This window comes from Solanum tuberosum, unplaced genomic scaffold, assembly GCF_000226075.1.
Source record: "Solanum tuberosum cultivar DM 1-3 516 R44 unplaced genomic scaffold, SolTub_3.0 scf00194, whole genome shotgun sequence".
In the NCBI taxonomy this organism is placed as follows: Eukaryota; Viridiplantae; Streptophyta; class Magnoliopsida; order Solanales; family Solanaceae; genus Solanum; species Solanum tuberosum.
In genome coordinates, this window is record NW_006239120.1 from 24,660 (window position 1) to 41,231 (window position 16,572).

The 16,572-nt window shown below is 37.4% G+C and overlaps 1 protein-coding gene across 2 annotated transcripts in view; it reads right to left on the minus strand.

Annotated features, from left to right (window-relative positions):
• LOC102577501 (non-specific lipid transfer protein a7) overlaps nt 1-15,641 on the minus strand; it is a 21,930-nt gene extending 6,289 nt beyond the window's left edge. The window contains 2 exon segments of one of the 2 annotated variants that reach the window (NM_001288098.1): nt 14,909-15,039; nt 15,215-15,577. In NM_001288098.1, the coding sequence (NP_001275027.1) occupies nt 15,030-15,039; nt 15,215-15,549 (345 nt within the window). In that variant the 5' untranslated portion in view covers nt 15,550-15,577 and the 3' untranslated portion in view covers nt 14,909-15,029. 2 annotated transcript variants of the gene reach the window in all.
• Between the last annotated feature and the right edge of the window lie 931 nt (nt 15,642-16,572).

A 16,572-nucleotide genomic window follows, 5' to 3' on the forward strand; every position in this document is an offset into this window, starting at 1 on the left:
TATTTGCATGGTTCCTCAAGGGGTTCTACTTAGTATGAATTGGAATATGGGACTTCATTCATGCATTGCACAAGTAGACTTTGAGAGGGAGCATGGTATGTCTTTTATGATATTATTATTATGAGTTAACATCATGTTTTAAATAATTTTTCTTTTTCTTTATATTGCACTTGTTTTAAACTGCTTTATAATGAAATGAGTTCAGTCAAGTATTCATGAGTTAAGTATCGAAAGTTGAGTATTTCAAGTCGAGTATTATATCTTTGAAGTCGAGTATCTAATCTTTAAGTTGAGTATCTTATTCTTAGGTTGAGTGAGTTGAAAAAAGGTAAGTATGTTTCTTTTTTTTTTATCAAGTTTCAAGGTTATGTTTACGCTTTAGAATTCTTCTTACATGCTCGTACATTCCACGTACTGAGCCATTTGGCCTGCATCTTCTCATGATGTAGACACATGTATTCAAGAGTGTCAACAGGAGCTTCGTTGATACATCCGAGAGTTCGAGTTAGCTATGGTGAGCCTCCTTGCTTCCGGAGGATTTCATTTACTTTTCAGTTTAGTCAGGATGTCGTGGGTCTTGTCTCGACTTCCATCCTTATCAGTTAGAGGCTTCATAGATAGTCAGTATAGTTGAGAAGTCTGTATTATTCATTTATTTTATTAAATGTTTTAAAGTACTTAAGTGCCTATTTTATGGCGAGTCGAATATATTATTTTTATTCTAAGTTGTTCATTTGAGTTAAAGTTTTGAAAAGTTGAGTTTATTGAATTTTATTCAGTTTTAAGCTTTTGCATTCTTAAGTTAGTCTTCCGCTTGTAGTCAGCCATGATGAGGGTTCACTGGGGGACCAACAATAGTTCTTAAGTGCCGGCCACGTCTAGGGTGTAGACTCAGATCATGACACGACCCCTTAATGTATTTCCGGTAAAGTTATAAGGTGTAAAAATCTTCTTAAAAGAGTACATTTATTAAGGGTGTCTTTAGTCCAAAGGAAAATATTTTTAAAAATAAATTATTCAATTTTCAAATGTTTGATTGGTATAAAATGTTTTGAAACATATTTTTCAACTAAACTTATTTTTCTTTAATTTAAGAAAAAATGACATCCCTACATAATTTTTTTTTAAAAGATTCAAAAAGTCACTTTCAACCTCATCACCGCTAAGTAGATCCCAACTAAGGACCAAACTCCCAACCTCGACTCCGACCCACGACTACAACTCCGTCCAAAAACTCGACTCTCGGGAGCTTGACTCATGACCTAACTCTTCACTATGACAAGGGACTCGACTCAAGAAACCAACCTGAGATTTGATCGGAGACTAGACTCCCCAACCTAGAACATAAACCAAGATCCGACCCATACTAGAGACTCGATATGTGATTCAACTATTGACCTTGACTTTGGATTCGATTCTCCACATACAGTCTAGACCCTAATCTCGACCCTAACAACGAATAACAAGTCCAACCGAGAATTCGACACTCCTGACTTGGAATCTAACTCTCAACTTAGACCTGACTCTTGAATTCACCTTAACCCAGGATCAAACAATAATACAAGTTAGAACTCGACTTTCGACTCGGACAAATTTTATTGATATTTTTAGAAAAAAAATATGGGTGCTCCGGGCACCAGATCCCTGGGCTAATACACACGAAAAATTGAGTAAATTTACACGATTCCTAAAAAAGGACATGTAAATGTTGAAATGGGCGTGAAAAAAATTGTGTGAGCATAAGTGATGGTTCCCCAACTCAATACGAAGGTCCGCATAAAGTTTTTTGACAAATTTTTTTTGGGTGCTCCGGGCGCCAGATCCATAAGCTAATACACACGAAAAATTGAGAAATTTGCGCGGTTCCTAAAAAAGGCTTGTAGAGGCGGAAATGGGCGTGAATAAAATAGTGTGAGCATACCTGATGCCTCCCCAACTAAATACGGAGGTCCTCGTAAAATTTTTTGACAAAACAATTTTAGGTGCTCCGGGCGCCAGATCCATGGGCTAATACACACGAAAAATTGAGGATTTTATGCGATTTCTAAAACAGGACCTGTAGATGTGGAAATGGGAGCGAAATTTTTTGACTAAGCATACGTAATGGTTCCCCAACCTCAATACGGAGGTCCACATAAAGTAATTTGAGAAAATATTTTTGGGTACTCTAGGCGCCAGATCCATGGGCTTACACACGAAAAATTGAAGAATTTAAGCAATTCCTAAAAGAGGGCCTGTAAAAGCGGAAATATGCGCGGAAAAAATGGTGTGAGCATGTGTGATGGTTCCCCAACTCAATACGGATGTCCTCATAGAGTTTTTTCAGAATTTTTTTTTGGTATTCCGTGCGTCAGATCAATGGACTAATACACAATAAAAATAGAGGATTTTACGCGATTCCTAAAAAAGGGCTTATATATGCAAAAATGGGTCCTAAAAAAAATGGTGTGAGCATACGTGACGGTTCCCGACTCAATATGGAGGTCCTTATAAAATTTTTTGAAAATTTTTTTTTGGGCTCCGGGAACCAGATCAATGGGCTAATACACACGAAATATTGAAGAATTTGTGTGATTCCTAAAAAAGGATCAATAGATGCAGAAATGGGCATGAAAAAAATTGTGTGAGCATACTGATGGTTACCCAACTCAATACGGAGGTCCTCATAAAGTTTTTAAATATGGGTGCTCCGGCGCCAGATCCATGGGCTAATACACACGTAAAATTGAGGAATTTGCGCGATTCTAAAAAAGAACATGTTATACGGAAATGGGCACGAAAAAATGGTGTGAGCATTCGTGATAGTTCCCCAACTCAATACGGAGGTAGTCATAAAGGTTTTTTGAGAAAAAAAATTGGGTGCTCCGTGTGTCAAATCCATGGGCTAATACACACGAAAAATTGAGAAATTTGCGATTTCTCAAAAAAAGGCTTGTAGATGTGGAAATGGGCGCGAAAAAAATGACGTGAGCATATGTGATGGTTCCCAAACTCAATACGGAGGTCCTCCTAAAGATGTTTTGAGAAAATTTTTTAGGTGCTCCGTGCGCCAGATCCATAGGCTAATACACACAAAAAATTGAGGAATTTGCGCAATTTCTAAAAAGGGCCTGTAGATGCAGAAATGGGTGCGAAAAAAATGGTGTGAGCATAAATGATGGTTCCCCAGCTCAATACGAAGGTCCTCATAATGTTTTTTGAGAAAAGTGTTTTTGGGTGCTCCGGACGCCAGATGCATGGGTAATTACACACAACAAATTGAGGAATTTGCGCGATTTCTAAAAAGGAACGTCTAGTTGCGGAAATTGGGGCAAAAAAATAGTGTGAGCATACGTTGTAGTTCCCAACTTAATACGGAGGTCCTCATATTTCTTTTAAGAAAATTTTTTTAGGTGCTCTGGACACCAGATCCATGGGATAATACACACGAAAAATTGAGAAATTTGTGCGATTCCTAAACAGGGACTTGTAAATGCGGAAATGGGGGCGAAAAAAAATGGTGTGAGCATATGTGATGGTTACCCAACTCAATACGGAGGTCCGCATAAAGCTTTTTGAGAACATATTTTTGGGTGCTTCAGGCGTTAGATTCATGGGATAATATACAAGAAAAATTAAGGTATTTGCGCTATTCCTGAAAAAGAGTCTGTAGATGCGAAAATGGGCGCGAAAAATGATATGAGCATACGTGATGGTTCCCCAATTCAATACGGAGGTTCTCATAAAGTTTTTTGATAATAAAATTTTGGGTGCTCCGGGAGCCAGATCCATGGGCTAATACACAAGAAATTGAGGAATTTGCGCAATTCTTAAAAAAAGATACAGTAGATGCAGAAATGGGCGAGAAAAAAATGGTGTGAGCATATGTGATGGTTACCCAACTCAATACGGAGGTCCGCATAAAGCTTTTTGATAATAAAATTTTGGGTGCTCCGGGAGCCAGATCCATGGGCTAATACACAAAAAATTGAGGAATTTGCGCAATTCTTAAAAAAGATACAGTAGATGCAGAAATGGGCGAGAAAAAAATGGTGTGAGCTTACGTGATAGTTCCCCAAGTCAATACGAAGGACCTCATAAAGTGTTTTGAGAATTATTTTTTGGGTTTTTCGGGCGCTATAACCCTGGGCTAATACACACTAAATAGTGAGGAATATGCGTGATTTCTAAAAAATTTGTAGATAAGGAAGTGGGCGCGAAAAAATGGTGTAAGTAGACGTAATGGTTCCCCAACTCAATATGGAGGTCATCATAAAGTTTTTCGGCAAAAAAATTTGGGTGCTTCGGATGTTAGATCCGTGGGCTAATACACACGAAAAATGGAAGAATTTGTGCGATTCCTAAAAAAAGGCCTGTAGATGTGGATATGGGCTCGAAAAATATGGTGTTAGCATACGTGATGGTTCCGCAACTCAATACAAAGGTCTTCATAAAGTTTTATGAGAAGAAAGTTTGGGTGCTTCAGGCGCCAGATGCATGGGCTAATACATACTAAAAATTGAGGAAATTGCGTGGTTGCTAAAAAAAGGACCTGTAGATGCATAAAGAGGCGCCAAAAAAATGGTGTGAGCTTACGTGATGGTTCCCCAACTCAATACGGAGGTCCTCATAAAGTTTTTTGAGAAACAAATTTAGGTGTTCCGGACGCCAGATCCATGGAATAATACACATGAAAAATTGAGAAATTTGTGTAATGTCTAAAAAAAGGCCCGCAGATGTAAAAATGGGCCCGAAAAAAATGGTGTGAGCATACATGATGGTTCCCTAACTCAAAACGGAGGTCCTTATTAAGTTTTTTGAGAAAAAAATTTTGGGTTCTCCGGGCGCCAGATCCATGGTCTAATAAACACAAAAAACTATGGAATTCGCGCTATTCCTAGAAAAGGCCTGTTCATGCAAAAATGCACGCAAAAAAAATGGTGTGAGCATACTTGAAAGTTCCGTAACTCAATACGGAGGTCCTCATAAATTTTTTTGTGGAAATTGTTTTGGGTTTTCCATGCACCAGTTCCATGAGTTAATACACTCGAAATAATGAAGAATTTGCGCGATTCCTAAAAAAAGGTTTGTAGATGCAGAAATGGGGGCAAAAAAAATGTTGTGAACATACGTGATGGTTCCCTCATTTATTACGGAAGTCCTCATAATGGTTTTTGAGAAATTTTTTTTATGCTCGAGGGGCCAAATTAATGGGCTAATACACACTAAAAATTAAAGAATTTGCACGATTTCTAAATAAAGGCATGTATATGCGGAAATGGACTGGAAAATAATGGTGTGAGCATACGTGGTGGTTCCCCAACTCAATATGGAGGTCCTCATAATGTTTTTTGAGAATTTTTTTGGTGCTCCAGGCACCACATCTATGGGTTAATACATACGAAAAATTGAGGAATTTGCACGATTCTGAAAAAAGGGCCTGTAATTGTGAAATGGTAGCGAAAAAAATGGTATGAGCATACGTGGTGGTTCCCCAACTCAATAAGTACATCCTCATAAAGTTTTTCAAGAAATTTTTTTGGATGCTCCGGGCGCCATATCCATTGGCTAATACACACAAAAAATTGATGAATTTGCGCTATTCCTAAAAAAGGGTCTGTAGATATACTAATGGGCGCGAAACAAAATGGTGTGAGCATACCTGAAGGTTCCCCAACTCAATATGGAGGTCCGCATAAAGTTTTTTGGGAAATTACTTTTGGGTGCTACGGGCGCCAGATCTATGGGCTAATACACATGAAAAATTGAGAAATTTGCTCAATTTCTATAAAAAGGCATGTCATTGCGAAAATGGGCGCAAAAAAATGGTGTGAGCATATGTGATGGTTCCCCAACACAATACGAAGGTCGCCATAAAGTTTTTTGAGAAAAAAATTTGGGTTCTCAGAATACTAGATCAATGGGATAAAATACACGAAAAATTGAGAAATTTTCGCGATTCCTTAAAAAGTCCTGTAGATACGAAAATGAGCGCAATAAAAAATGGTGTGAGCATACGTTATAGTTTCTCAACTAAATACGTAGGTCCTCAAAAAGTTTTTTAGAAAAAAATTGTTGGTGCTCAGGGCGCAGATCCATGGGCTAATACACACGAAAATTGAAAAATTTGCGCGATTCCTATAAAAGGGCCTGTAGATTAGGAAATGAGCGCGAATAAAATGGTTTGAACATCTGTGACAATTCTCCAACTCAATATAGCGGTTCTCATAAATTGTTTGAGAAAAAAAGTTTGGGTGCTTCGGGCGCCAGATTTTTGGCCTAATACACATGAAAAATGGAGTAATTTGAGCAATTTTTTAAAAGGACCAATAGATGCGGAAATAGGCGCGAAAAAAATGGTGTGAGCATACGTGATGGTTCCCCAACTCAATACGAAGGTCCTCATAATGGTTTTTTGAGAAAACTTTTTGGGTGCTCCGTGCGCCAGATCCATCGGTAAATACACACGAAAAATTGAGAAATTCCAAAAAAAGGGCCTGTAGATGCGGAAATGGGCGCTAAAAAAATGGTGTGAGCATACGTGATGGTTTCTCAACACAATACGAAGGTCCTCATAAAGTTTTTTGATAAAATATTTTTGGATGCTCCGAACGCCAGATCAATGAGGTAATACACACGTAAATTTGAGGAATTTGCGCGATTTCTAAAAAGGGGATTTTAAATGCAGAAATGGGCGCGAAAGAAATGATGTGAGCATATATGGTAGTTCGCCAACTCAATATGGAGTTCCTCATAAAGTTTTTTGAGAAAAATAATTTTGGTTCTCCGGGCGCCAAATCGATGGGCTAATATACACGAAAAATAGAGAAACTTGCGTGATTCCTAAAAAAGGGCATGTAGAGCGGAAATGGGCGGGAAAAAATAGTGCTAGTATAGGTGATAGTTACCTAACTTAATACAGAGATCCTCATAAAGGTTTTTGAGAAAAAAAAATTGGGTGCTCCAGGTGCCAGATCTATGGGCTAAGACACATGAAAAATTGAGGAATTTACGCGATTTCTAAATAAGGGCATGTAGATGCGGCAATGGGTGCAAATAAAATGGTGTGAGCACACGTGATGGTTCTCCAATTAAATACGAAGGTCCTCATAGAGTTTTTTGAGAGAAAAAAATTTAGTGCTCTGGGAGCCAGATGAATGGGCTAATACATACGAAAAATTGAGGAATTTGCGCATTTTCTAAAAACGGCCTGTACATGCAAAAATGGGCGCGAAAAAAATGGTGTGAGCATACGTGCTGGTTCTCCAACTCAATATGAAGGTCCTCATAAAGTTTTTTAGAATAAAAATTTTGGTGTTCCGTGTATCAGATCCAAGGGCTAATACACTCGAAAAATAGAGGAATTTGCGTGATTACTAAAAAAGGGCCTGTAGATGCAGAAATTGACGCTAAGAAAATGGTGTTAATATACGTCAAGGTTTCCTAACTCAATACGGAGGTTCTCATAAAGGTTTTTGAGAAAAAAAAATTGGGTGCACCGGGTGCCAGATCCATGGGCTAAGACACGCAAAATATTGAGGAATTTGCGCGATGCCTAAAAAAGTGCATGTATATGCGGCAATGGGCACGAAAAAATTGGTGTGAGCATACGTGATGGTTCTCAAATTCAATACGGAGGTCCTCGCAGTGTTTTATTAGGAAAAAATTGGGTACTCTGGCGCTAGATCCATGTGCTAATACACACGAATAATTGAGTAATTTGCGCAATTTTTAAAAAAGGCATGTAGATACTGAAATGGGTGCAAAAAAATGGTGTGAGTATACGTGATGGTTACCCAACTCAATAAAGAGGTCTTCATAATGTTTTTTGAGGAAAATGGTTTTGGGCGCTCCGGGAGCTAGATTCATGGGTTAATACACACAAAAATATGAGGAATTTGTGAGATTGCTAAAAAAGGCATGTAGATACAGAAATAGGCACGATAAAAATGGTGTGAGCATACGTGATTGTTCCCTAACTCAATACGAAGGTCTGTATAAAAATTTTCTAGGGTGCTCCGAGTGCCAGATAAATTGGCTAATATACACGAAAAATTTAGGTATTAGCGTAACTCCTAAAAAAGGCTTGCAAATGCGGAAATTGGTGCTTAAAAAATGGTGCGAGCATACATGATGGTTCTCCAACTCAATACAAATGTCCTGATAAAGTATTTTGAGAAAACAAATTAGGTGCTCCGGGTGCCAGATTCATGGGCTAATACACACTAAATTGAAGAATTTGCGCGATTCCTAAAGAATAGCCTGTAGATGCGGAAATGGGTGTGGAACAAAATGGTGTCAGCATACGTGATGGTTACACAACTCAATACAGAGGTCCTTTTAAAGATTTTTGAGAAAAATGATTTTTGGCACTCGAGGGCTAATACACACAAAAAATAGAGAAATTTGCACGATTCCTTAAAAAGAGGCCTATAGATGTGGAAATGACGCGAAAAAAGTGGTGTGATTATACGTGATGGTTAACCAAATCAATACAAAGGTCCTTACAAAGTTTTTTGAGAAAAATGGTTTTCGGCGCTCCGGGCACCAGATCCATGGGCTAATACACATCAAAAATTAAGGAATTTGCACGATTCCTAAAGAAGACCTTTAGATACGAAAATGGGCACGAAAAAAATGGTGTGAGCATACGTGATGGTTCCCTAACTCAATACGGAAGTCTTCATAAAGTTTTTTTGAGAAATATTTTTTAAGGTTCTCCGAGCGCCAGATCCATGGCTAATACACACAAAAAATTGCGGAATTTGAGCAACTCATAAAAAAAGTTTGTAGATACGGAAATGGGAGTGAATAAAATGGCTTTAGCATACGTAATGGTTCCCCAACTCAATATGGATGTCCTCATAAAGTATTTTGAGAAAGAAAATTTGGGTGCTCCTAGCGCCAGATCCATGGGCTAATACACACTAAATTTAGGAATTTGCGCGATTCCAAAAAAAAAGGGGCATGTAGAAGCAGAAATGGGCGTGAGATAAATGGTGTGAGCATATATGATGGTTCCCAAACTCAATATGAAGGTCCTCATAAAGTTTTTTAAGAAAAAAAATTTTGGTGCTCTGGGCGCAGATCTATGGGCTAATAATGTACACGAAAAATTGAGGAATATGCGTGATTCCTAAAAAAAGGCATGTAGATTCAGAATGGGAGTAAAAAAAATGATGTGAGCATACGTAATGGTTCACCAACTCAGTACGGAGGTCCTCATAAATTTTTTGAGATAAAAATTTTGGGTGCTCCGAGCGCTAGATCAATGGGCTAATACACACGAAAAATTGAGAAATTTACGCGATTCCTAAAAGAAGCTTGTAGATGCGAAAATGGGAGCGAAAATAATGGTGGTAATTCCCCAACTCAATAAGGAGGTAGTCATAAAGTTTTTTGAGAAAAAAATTTGGGCTTCGGGCACCAGTTCCATTGGATAATACACGCGAAAAATTGAGAAATTTGCGCAATTCCTAAAAATGGGCAAGTAATATTTGGAAATGGGCGCGAAAAAAATGGTGTGAGTATATGTGATGGTTCCCCAATTCAAAAAGGAGGTCCTCATAAAGTCTTTTGAGAAAAAAATTGGGTGCTCCGGGCTCTAGATCAATGGGCTAATACACACGAAAAATTGAGGAATTTGCTTGATTCGTAAATAAGGGTCTGTAGATGTGAAAATGGATGCAAAAAAAATGGTATAAGAATACGTGATGGTTCCCTAACTCAATACAAAGGTCCTCATGAAATTTTTTAAGAAAACAATTTTGTGTTCTCCGGTACCAAATCCATGGGATAATACAGTGGATAAATTGAGCAATTTGAGTGACTCCTAAAAAAGGGCATATGTCATGCAAAAATGGGGGCGAAAAAAAATAGTGTGAGCATACTTGATGGTTCCCAACTCAATACGGAGGTCCTCATAAAGTTTTTTGATAAAAAACATAAGATGCTCCAGGCGCCAAATCCATGGGCTAATACATACAAAAAATTGATGAATTTGCATGATACCTAAAAAAGGAATTGTAGATGCGGAAATGGGTGCGACAAAAATGTTGTGAGCATACATGATTGTTCCTCATCTCAATATGGAGATCCTCATAAAGTTTTTTTAGAAAGAAAATTTTTGGATGCTCCAGGAGTCATATCCATGGGATTATACACACACAAAATTGAAGAATTTGTGTGATTCCTCAAAAAGGGCCTGTAGATGAGGAAATGGGTGCGAAAAAAAATGTTGTGAGCATACGTAATGGTTCCCAACTCAATACGGAGGTCTTCATAAGAATTTTTGAGAAAAAAAATTTAGGTGCTCCGGGCGCAAGATCCATGTGCTAATACATATTAAAAATTGTGGAATATGCGTGATTCCTAAAAAAGCCATGAAGATGTGGAAATGGGCGCGAAAAAAATTATGTGAGCATACGTGATGGTTGCCCAACTCAACATAGAGGTCCTCATAAAGTTTTTTGAGAAAAAAAAATGGGTGCTCCGGGCTCTAGATTCATGGGATAATACACACGAAAAATTGAGGAATTTGCGCGATTCCTAAATAATGCTTGTAGATGCAGAAATGGTGCAAAAAAATGGTGTGAGCATACGTGATAGTTCCCCAACTCAATACAGAGGTCCTCATAAAGGTTTTTGAGAAAAAAATTTGGGTGCACCGCGTGCCATACATGGGCTAATACACACGATAAATGGAGAAATTTGCGCGATTACTAAAAAAGGGCCTAAAGATACGGAAATGGGCGCGAAAAAAATGGTGTGAACATACGTGGTGGTTCCCCAACTTAATAGGAGGTCCTTATAAAATTTTTTGAGAATAAACTTGGGTGCTCCGGGCGCTAGATCCATGGGCTAATACATTAGAAAAATTGAGGAATTTGCGTGATTCCTACAAAAGGGCATGTAGATGTTGAAATGGGCGCGAAAAAAATGTTTTGACCATAGGTGATGGTTTCCCAACTCAATACGTAGGTCCTCATAAAGTTTGTTGGAAAAAAAGTTGGGTGCTCTGTGCGCCAGATCGATGGGGTAATACACACGAATAATTGAGGAATTTGCACGAGTCTTAAAAGAGGACCTGTAGATGCAAAAATGGGCGCGAAAGAAATGGTGTGTGTATTCTTGATGGTTCCCCAACTCAATACGGAGGTCCTCATTAAGTTTTTTAGAAAAAGTTTGGGTGCTCCGGGCACCAGATCCATGGGATAGCTAATACACACGAAAAATTGAGAAATTTGCGCGATTCCTAAAAAAGGGCTTGTAGATGTGAAAATGGGCTCAATGAAATGGTGTGAGCACGTGATGGTTCCCCAACTCAATATGAAGGTCCTCATAATGATTTTTGAGAAAAAAAAATGTGGGTGCTCCGGGAGCCAGATCCATGGGCTAATACACAAGAAAAAATTTAAAAATTTTGCGATTCCTAAAAATGTGCATGTAGATGCTGAAATGGGCATGAAACAAATGGTGTGAGCATACGTGATGGTTCCCCAACCCAACACGGAGGTCCTCATAAAGCTTTTTGAGAAAAAAATTGGGTTCTCCGAGCGCCAGATCCATAGGCTACACACGAAAAATTGAGGACTTTGCGCGATTCCTATAAAGGGCATGTAGATTCGGAAATGGGCCCAAAAAAAATAGTATGAGCATACGTGATGGTTACTCAACTCAATACGGAGGACCTCATAAAGTTTTTTGAGAAAAAAAATTGGGTGTTCTGGGCACTAGATCCATGGGCTAATACACACGAAAAATTGAGAAATTTGTGCGATTTTTAAAAAAAGGCATAGAGATGCTGAAATGGGCATGAAAAAAATTGTGTGAGTATACGTGATAGTTCCCCAACTCAATACGGAGGTCCTCATACAGCTTTTTGACAAAAAAAATTGGGTGCTTCGGGTGCCAGATCCATGGGCTAATATACACGAAAAATTGAGAAATTTGCATGATTCCTAAAAAGGGCCTGTAGATGCGGATATGGGCACAAAAAAATGGTATGAGCATACGTAATGGTTCCCCAACTCAATACAGAGGTCCTCATAAAGCTTTTTGAGGAAATTTTTTTGGATGTTTCGGGCATCAAATCCATGGGCTAATACATACGAAAAATTGAGAAATTTGCGCGATTCATAAAAAATGGCCTGTAGATGCGGAAATGGGTGCAAAAAAAATGGTGTAAGTATACGTGATGGTTCTCTAACTCAATATGGAGGTCCTTATAAAGTTTTTTGAGAAAAAAAATTTGGGTGCTCCGGGCGCCAGATCAATGGCCTAATACACACGAAAAATTGAGAAATTTGCGTGATTCCAAAAAATGGCCTGTAAATGCGAAAATGGGTGCGAAAAAAATAGTGTGAGTATATGCGATTGTTCCCCAACTAAATACGGAGGTCCTCATAAAGTTTTTTTAGAATAGTTTTTTGGGTGCTACGGGCGTCAGATCCATGGGCTTTCAAAAAAGTGCGTACAATACTTTTGTGTTTCCGAGCTAAAGTTCTAGCACAAGAAAGTCGAAGTTTATACTTTATTCGATGTAAAGTCTTTTTTTATGGGAGATCCACTATAATAATGAAAAAGATTTCTGCATATACGCCCAAATCGGTCAATAATATCAGAATCTAATAAATCGGACCAAACTGATTTACTAATGGAATGCCTTAATATGGTACAAAAGTGTGCTTTAGCTAATGATCCAATCAAAGGAATAATTGGAACAAGGGTTAATACACACGAAAAATTGAATAATTTGCGCGATTCCTAAAAAAGGGCATGTAGATGCGGAAATGGGCGCAAAAAAATGGTGTGAGCATACGTGATGGTTCCCCAACTCAATACGGAGATCCGCATAAAGTTTTTTGAGAAAATAATTTTGGGTACTCCGCGCACCTGATCAATGGGCTAATACACACGAAAAATTGATAAATTTGCGCGATTACTAAAAAAGGGCTTGTAGATTCACATCTAAACATCTACATTTTTTATCACAAACTTGAAAATTCCTTCTTTCTTGCTTAATTAAACTTCGTATCCATTCAAACTATACATTATATAATTTTGAAACAAAGAAAATATATATTTGTACTCTTATTTTTTTGTGTACAATTTGGATGCACCAATTGGACAAATGACAATCTAGACTTTTAAGAAGAGAAGTCTCAAAATGGTTACACAAACATCATCGTGGAACTGGATTCACTTTTGATAACCAACATGCTTAAGGGGAAAAAGGGCTAGTAGCTTCAGGTTGAACAGAATCATAGAAGCAACTTCTTCAATTTTAGCTTTTGTTAGTATCAAGTTTGAGCATTGCTACGGAGAAGCCAATAAACTTGCAGACTGGCTAGCAAAGATGACGATGAACGCTCAAACTAACAACATTTGTCTTTCGACTCAACAACTTCCCAAGGTCACAAAAGGACTTTCATTATGGATAAGAGACAAGTCCTGAGTATGAGGTCTAAAATTGAGAAAGAAATTTTTTTTGTTAGTTAGACTTCTCTTCTTGATGTAGTATTGATGGGCAATAAGCAGATTTTTGTGTTGTTAGCCCATTTTTTATGGATAGTTTCTTTGAGCAAATTTTAGGAATAGCAAACATAAAAATCATATGCGATTTATAGTTACAGTTTTGTTATTTGCGCTCCATAGCAAACTATGTTTTTTATGGAGCATTTTATTTGTATAAATCGCAGGCAAATATCTCGTTTTTATGAAAGTGCAGCGATTGTATATGTATATCGATTAGCTAATTGTATATATGTAACTACTATGTATATGTAATAATGATTTTGTTTGTGTATCTGCATAAAATTTGAATTTGTATACAATTGAATCAAATTAAAATATTTGTATATCAAATCTCCCTCTTTCTCTCTCGAACACAAATCATACATTGTAATTTATATAATTTGTGTTTGTATAAAGAGAGAGAGAAAGGCAAAAGAGAATTAGACTGGGGAAGATTTGTATTTATATAATTATAAGTGTATAGGAAGAAAAGATATGTATTTGTATTTGTATATACAGTTCTCTCTCGCTTTACACAAACACAAACACAATTTATGCATTTGTGCTTGTATAAAGTGAGAGAGGTGAGTGAGAGAGAGAGAGGCAAGCAAGATTCCATAGTGGCGAGCGAGATTCTCTGAATGACAAAGTGTTTGTTACGAATTAGAATTAAATGAAACTATAGTTATATCATTTGTTTTGAATTAATAGTTTGCTATAATGCACAATTTTCTCTAGTTTCTATCCATGTGTTGTATTTAAATTTTTGTGATGATACACAACACCTCCAGTGCTACTGGATTAAAAAAAAAAAGAGAAGTCTCAATATATTTGATAGATAGTTCCTGTGAATTCAGAGGCGGATCCACCCCTCTAGGTGGGGTGCACGTGCACTCATTAATTTTAGAAAAAAATCATGTATATATATAAAGAGAGAGAGATTTACAGAAATTAGGATATAATTAACGGTGCACTCATGAAAAACATAGGACTGCCATTGCGCTGCTGGTACAAGCTAGAGTATCCACATGCAAGACCTGAGTTTGAATCTAGCTAGAGTGTTATTTAACTTTTTTATTTGAAGTTTATCTTAGAGCTCATATTGAGCTAAGGTAATATCGGTGCACCAAAAATCTTCAAATCCCGATTCGCCTTTGCGTGTGATTAATTACATATTGGGTTAGTTATTTTTAGTCAATACCACAACTAACATGGATCGGAGGGAATATCATCCTTTTCTTAAGAATTACCAAATCATAATTAGTGTAAAAATAATTGTACCATCGATGAATAATTAAGAGTAAAGAAAAGTTTGAAGAAGAAAATATCATGTATTACTATATGAAGATTGGGTTGTAACACAAGCAACCACCAATGTTCATTACAAGACTACAATATATAAGTACTCCAACAGACACAAATACAAAAGAAAAGAGACAACATATATAATGATGGATCAAACTCGATCGATATATATCCATCTTATTCTTCATCTCCGCAAGCTATATATAGACTTAGCTTTAAATTCATCAGCCTTACTGGACCCTGCAATGCAATATTAAATCAACATTAATATATAGTATGCGCGTACACACATATATATTGTTTTGTAACATATAATTTTATCAATAGGCATATGTAAATTAAAATTATGTTCTATATCGTGAAACATAAAGAAATATTATACTGTCAATTAATATATATAAGGAGAATCACGTACTTGGAGCAATCAGTGGAAGGGCTGATCTTGTAAGGAATGTTGACTCCACAAACTCCAGGGAGACCAGCGGCTTTTCCCGTATCAATTCCCTTAATAGAATTAGCTGCCGACTTAAGGCAAGTGCATGCTGTTTTCCGGTCTTCTGGGGTCTTGGCTGCACCCAAAAGACCCTTAACACCACCACAACACCCTCCGATAGGACCGCTTCCTTGAAGATAAGGGAGGCAAGGAGCCAAGCCAGATGTAACCTCGCCGCAGCTCAGTGCCTCTGCATGGGGTGCAACCACCACCATGCACAAAAGCACAAAGCATGCAATTTTGCCAAACATTTCCATTGTTACAAAAATTGAGTAAAGATCGATAGAAATAGTAGAGGATGATATAGTACTACAAATGTATTTGTTTTGAGTGTTGTGTGCAAAAGCTAGTGATAACTTTCGGTATTTATGGAGAGGAAATTTGGTGCAAAATTAATGGAATTAAGAATAAGAGAATTAGTTGGGAGTTAAGAGTTAAATCAAATGAGGGTACATAATAATTAGGGAGGTGCCTATAAAGTCAAGTTTAGTTTGTTACGTGACTAATTTTTATTGAACAACGCTATACACGATTTAGGGCCTTGTGAAAAGCCAATCCCATAGAGACAATTGTTCCAGTACTCAGAATACCTTTTTCTCTTTGAATATTTTATAATTTTTTGATAAAAAATGTGTTAAAATTTCTAACTGTATATGTTTTGCCTATATAAGAAAACAATGGTGACATATAGATAAGAACAGAGGGATACAACAATGGATTTATTAATTTCTTTTAAAATTTGAATTTAAGGTGTAATGTTTTAAGGCAAGTGCATGCTGTCTTCCGGTCTTCTGGGGTCTTGGCTGCACCCAACAGACCCTTAACACCACCACAACACCCTCCGATAGGACCGCTTCCTTGAAGATAAGGGAGGCAAGGAGCCAAGCCAGATGTAACCTCGCCGCAGCTCAGTGCCTCTGCATGGGGTGCAACCACCACCATGCACAAAAGCACAAAGCATGCAATTTTGCCAAACATTTCCATTGTTACAAAAATTGAGTAAAGATCGATAGAAATAGTAGAGGATGATATAGTACTACAAATGTATTTGTTTTGAGTGTTGGGTGCAAAAGCTAGTGACAACTTTGGGTATTTATGGAGAGGAAATTTGGAGCAAAATTAATGGAATTAAGAATGAGAGAATTAGTTGGGAGTTAAGAGTTAAATCAAATTAGGGTACATAATAATTAGGGAGGTGCCTATAAAGTCAAGTTTAGTTTGTTACGTGACTAATTTTTATTGAACAACGCTATACACGATTTAGGGCCTTGTGAAAAGCC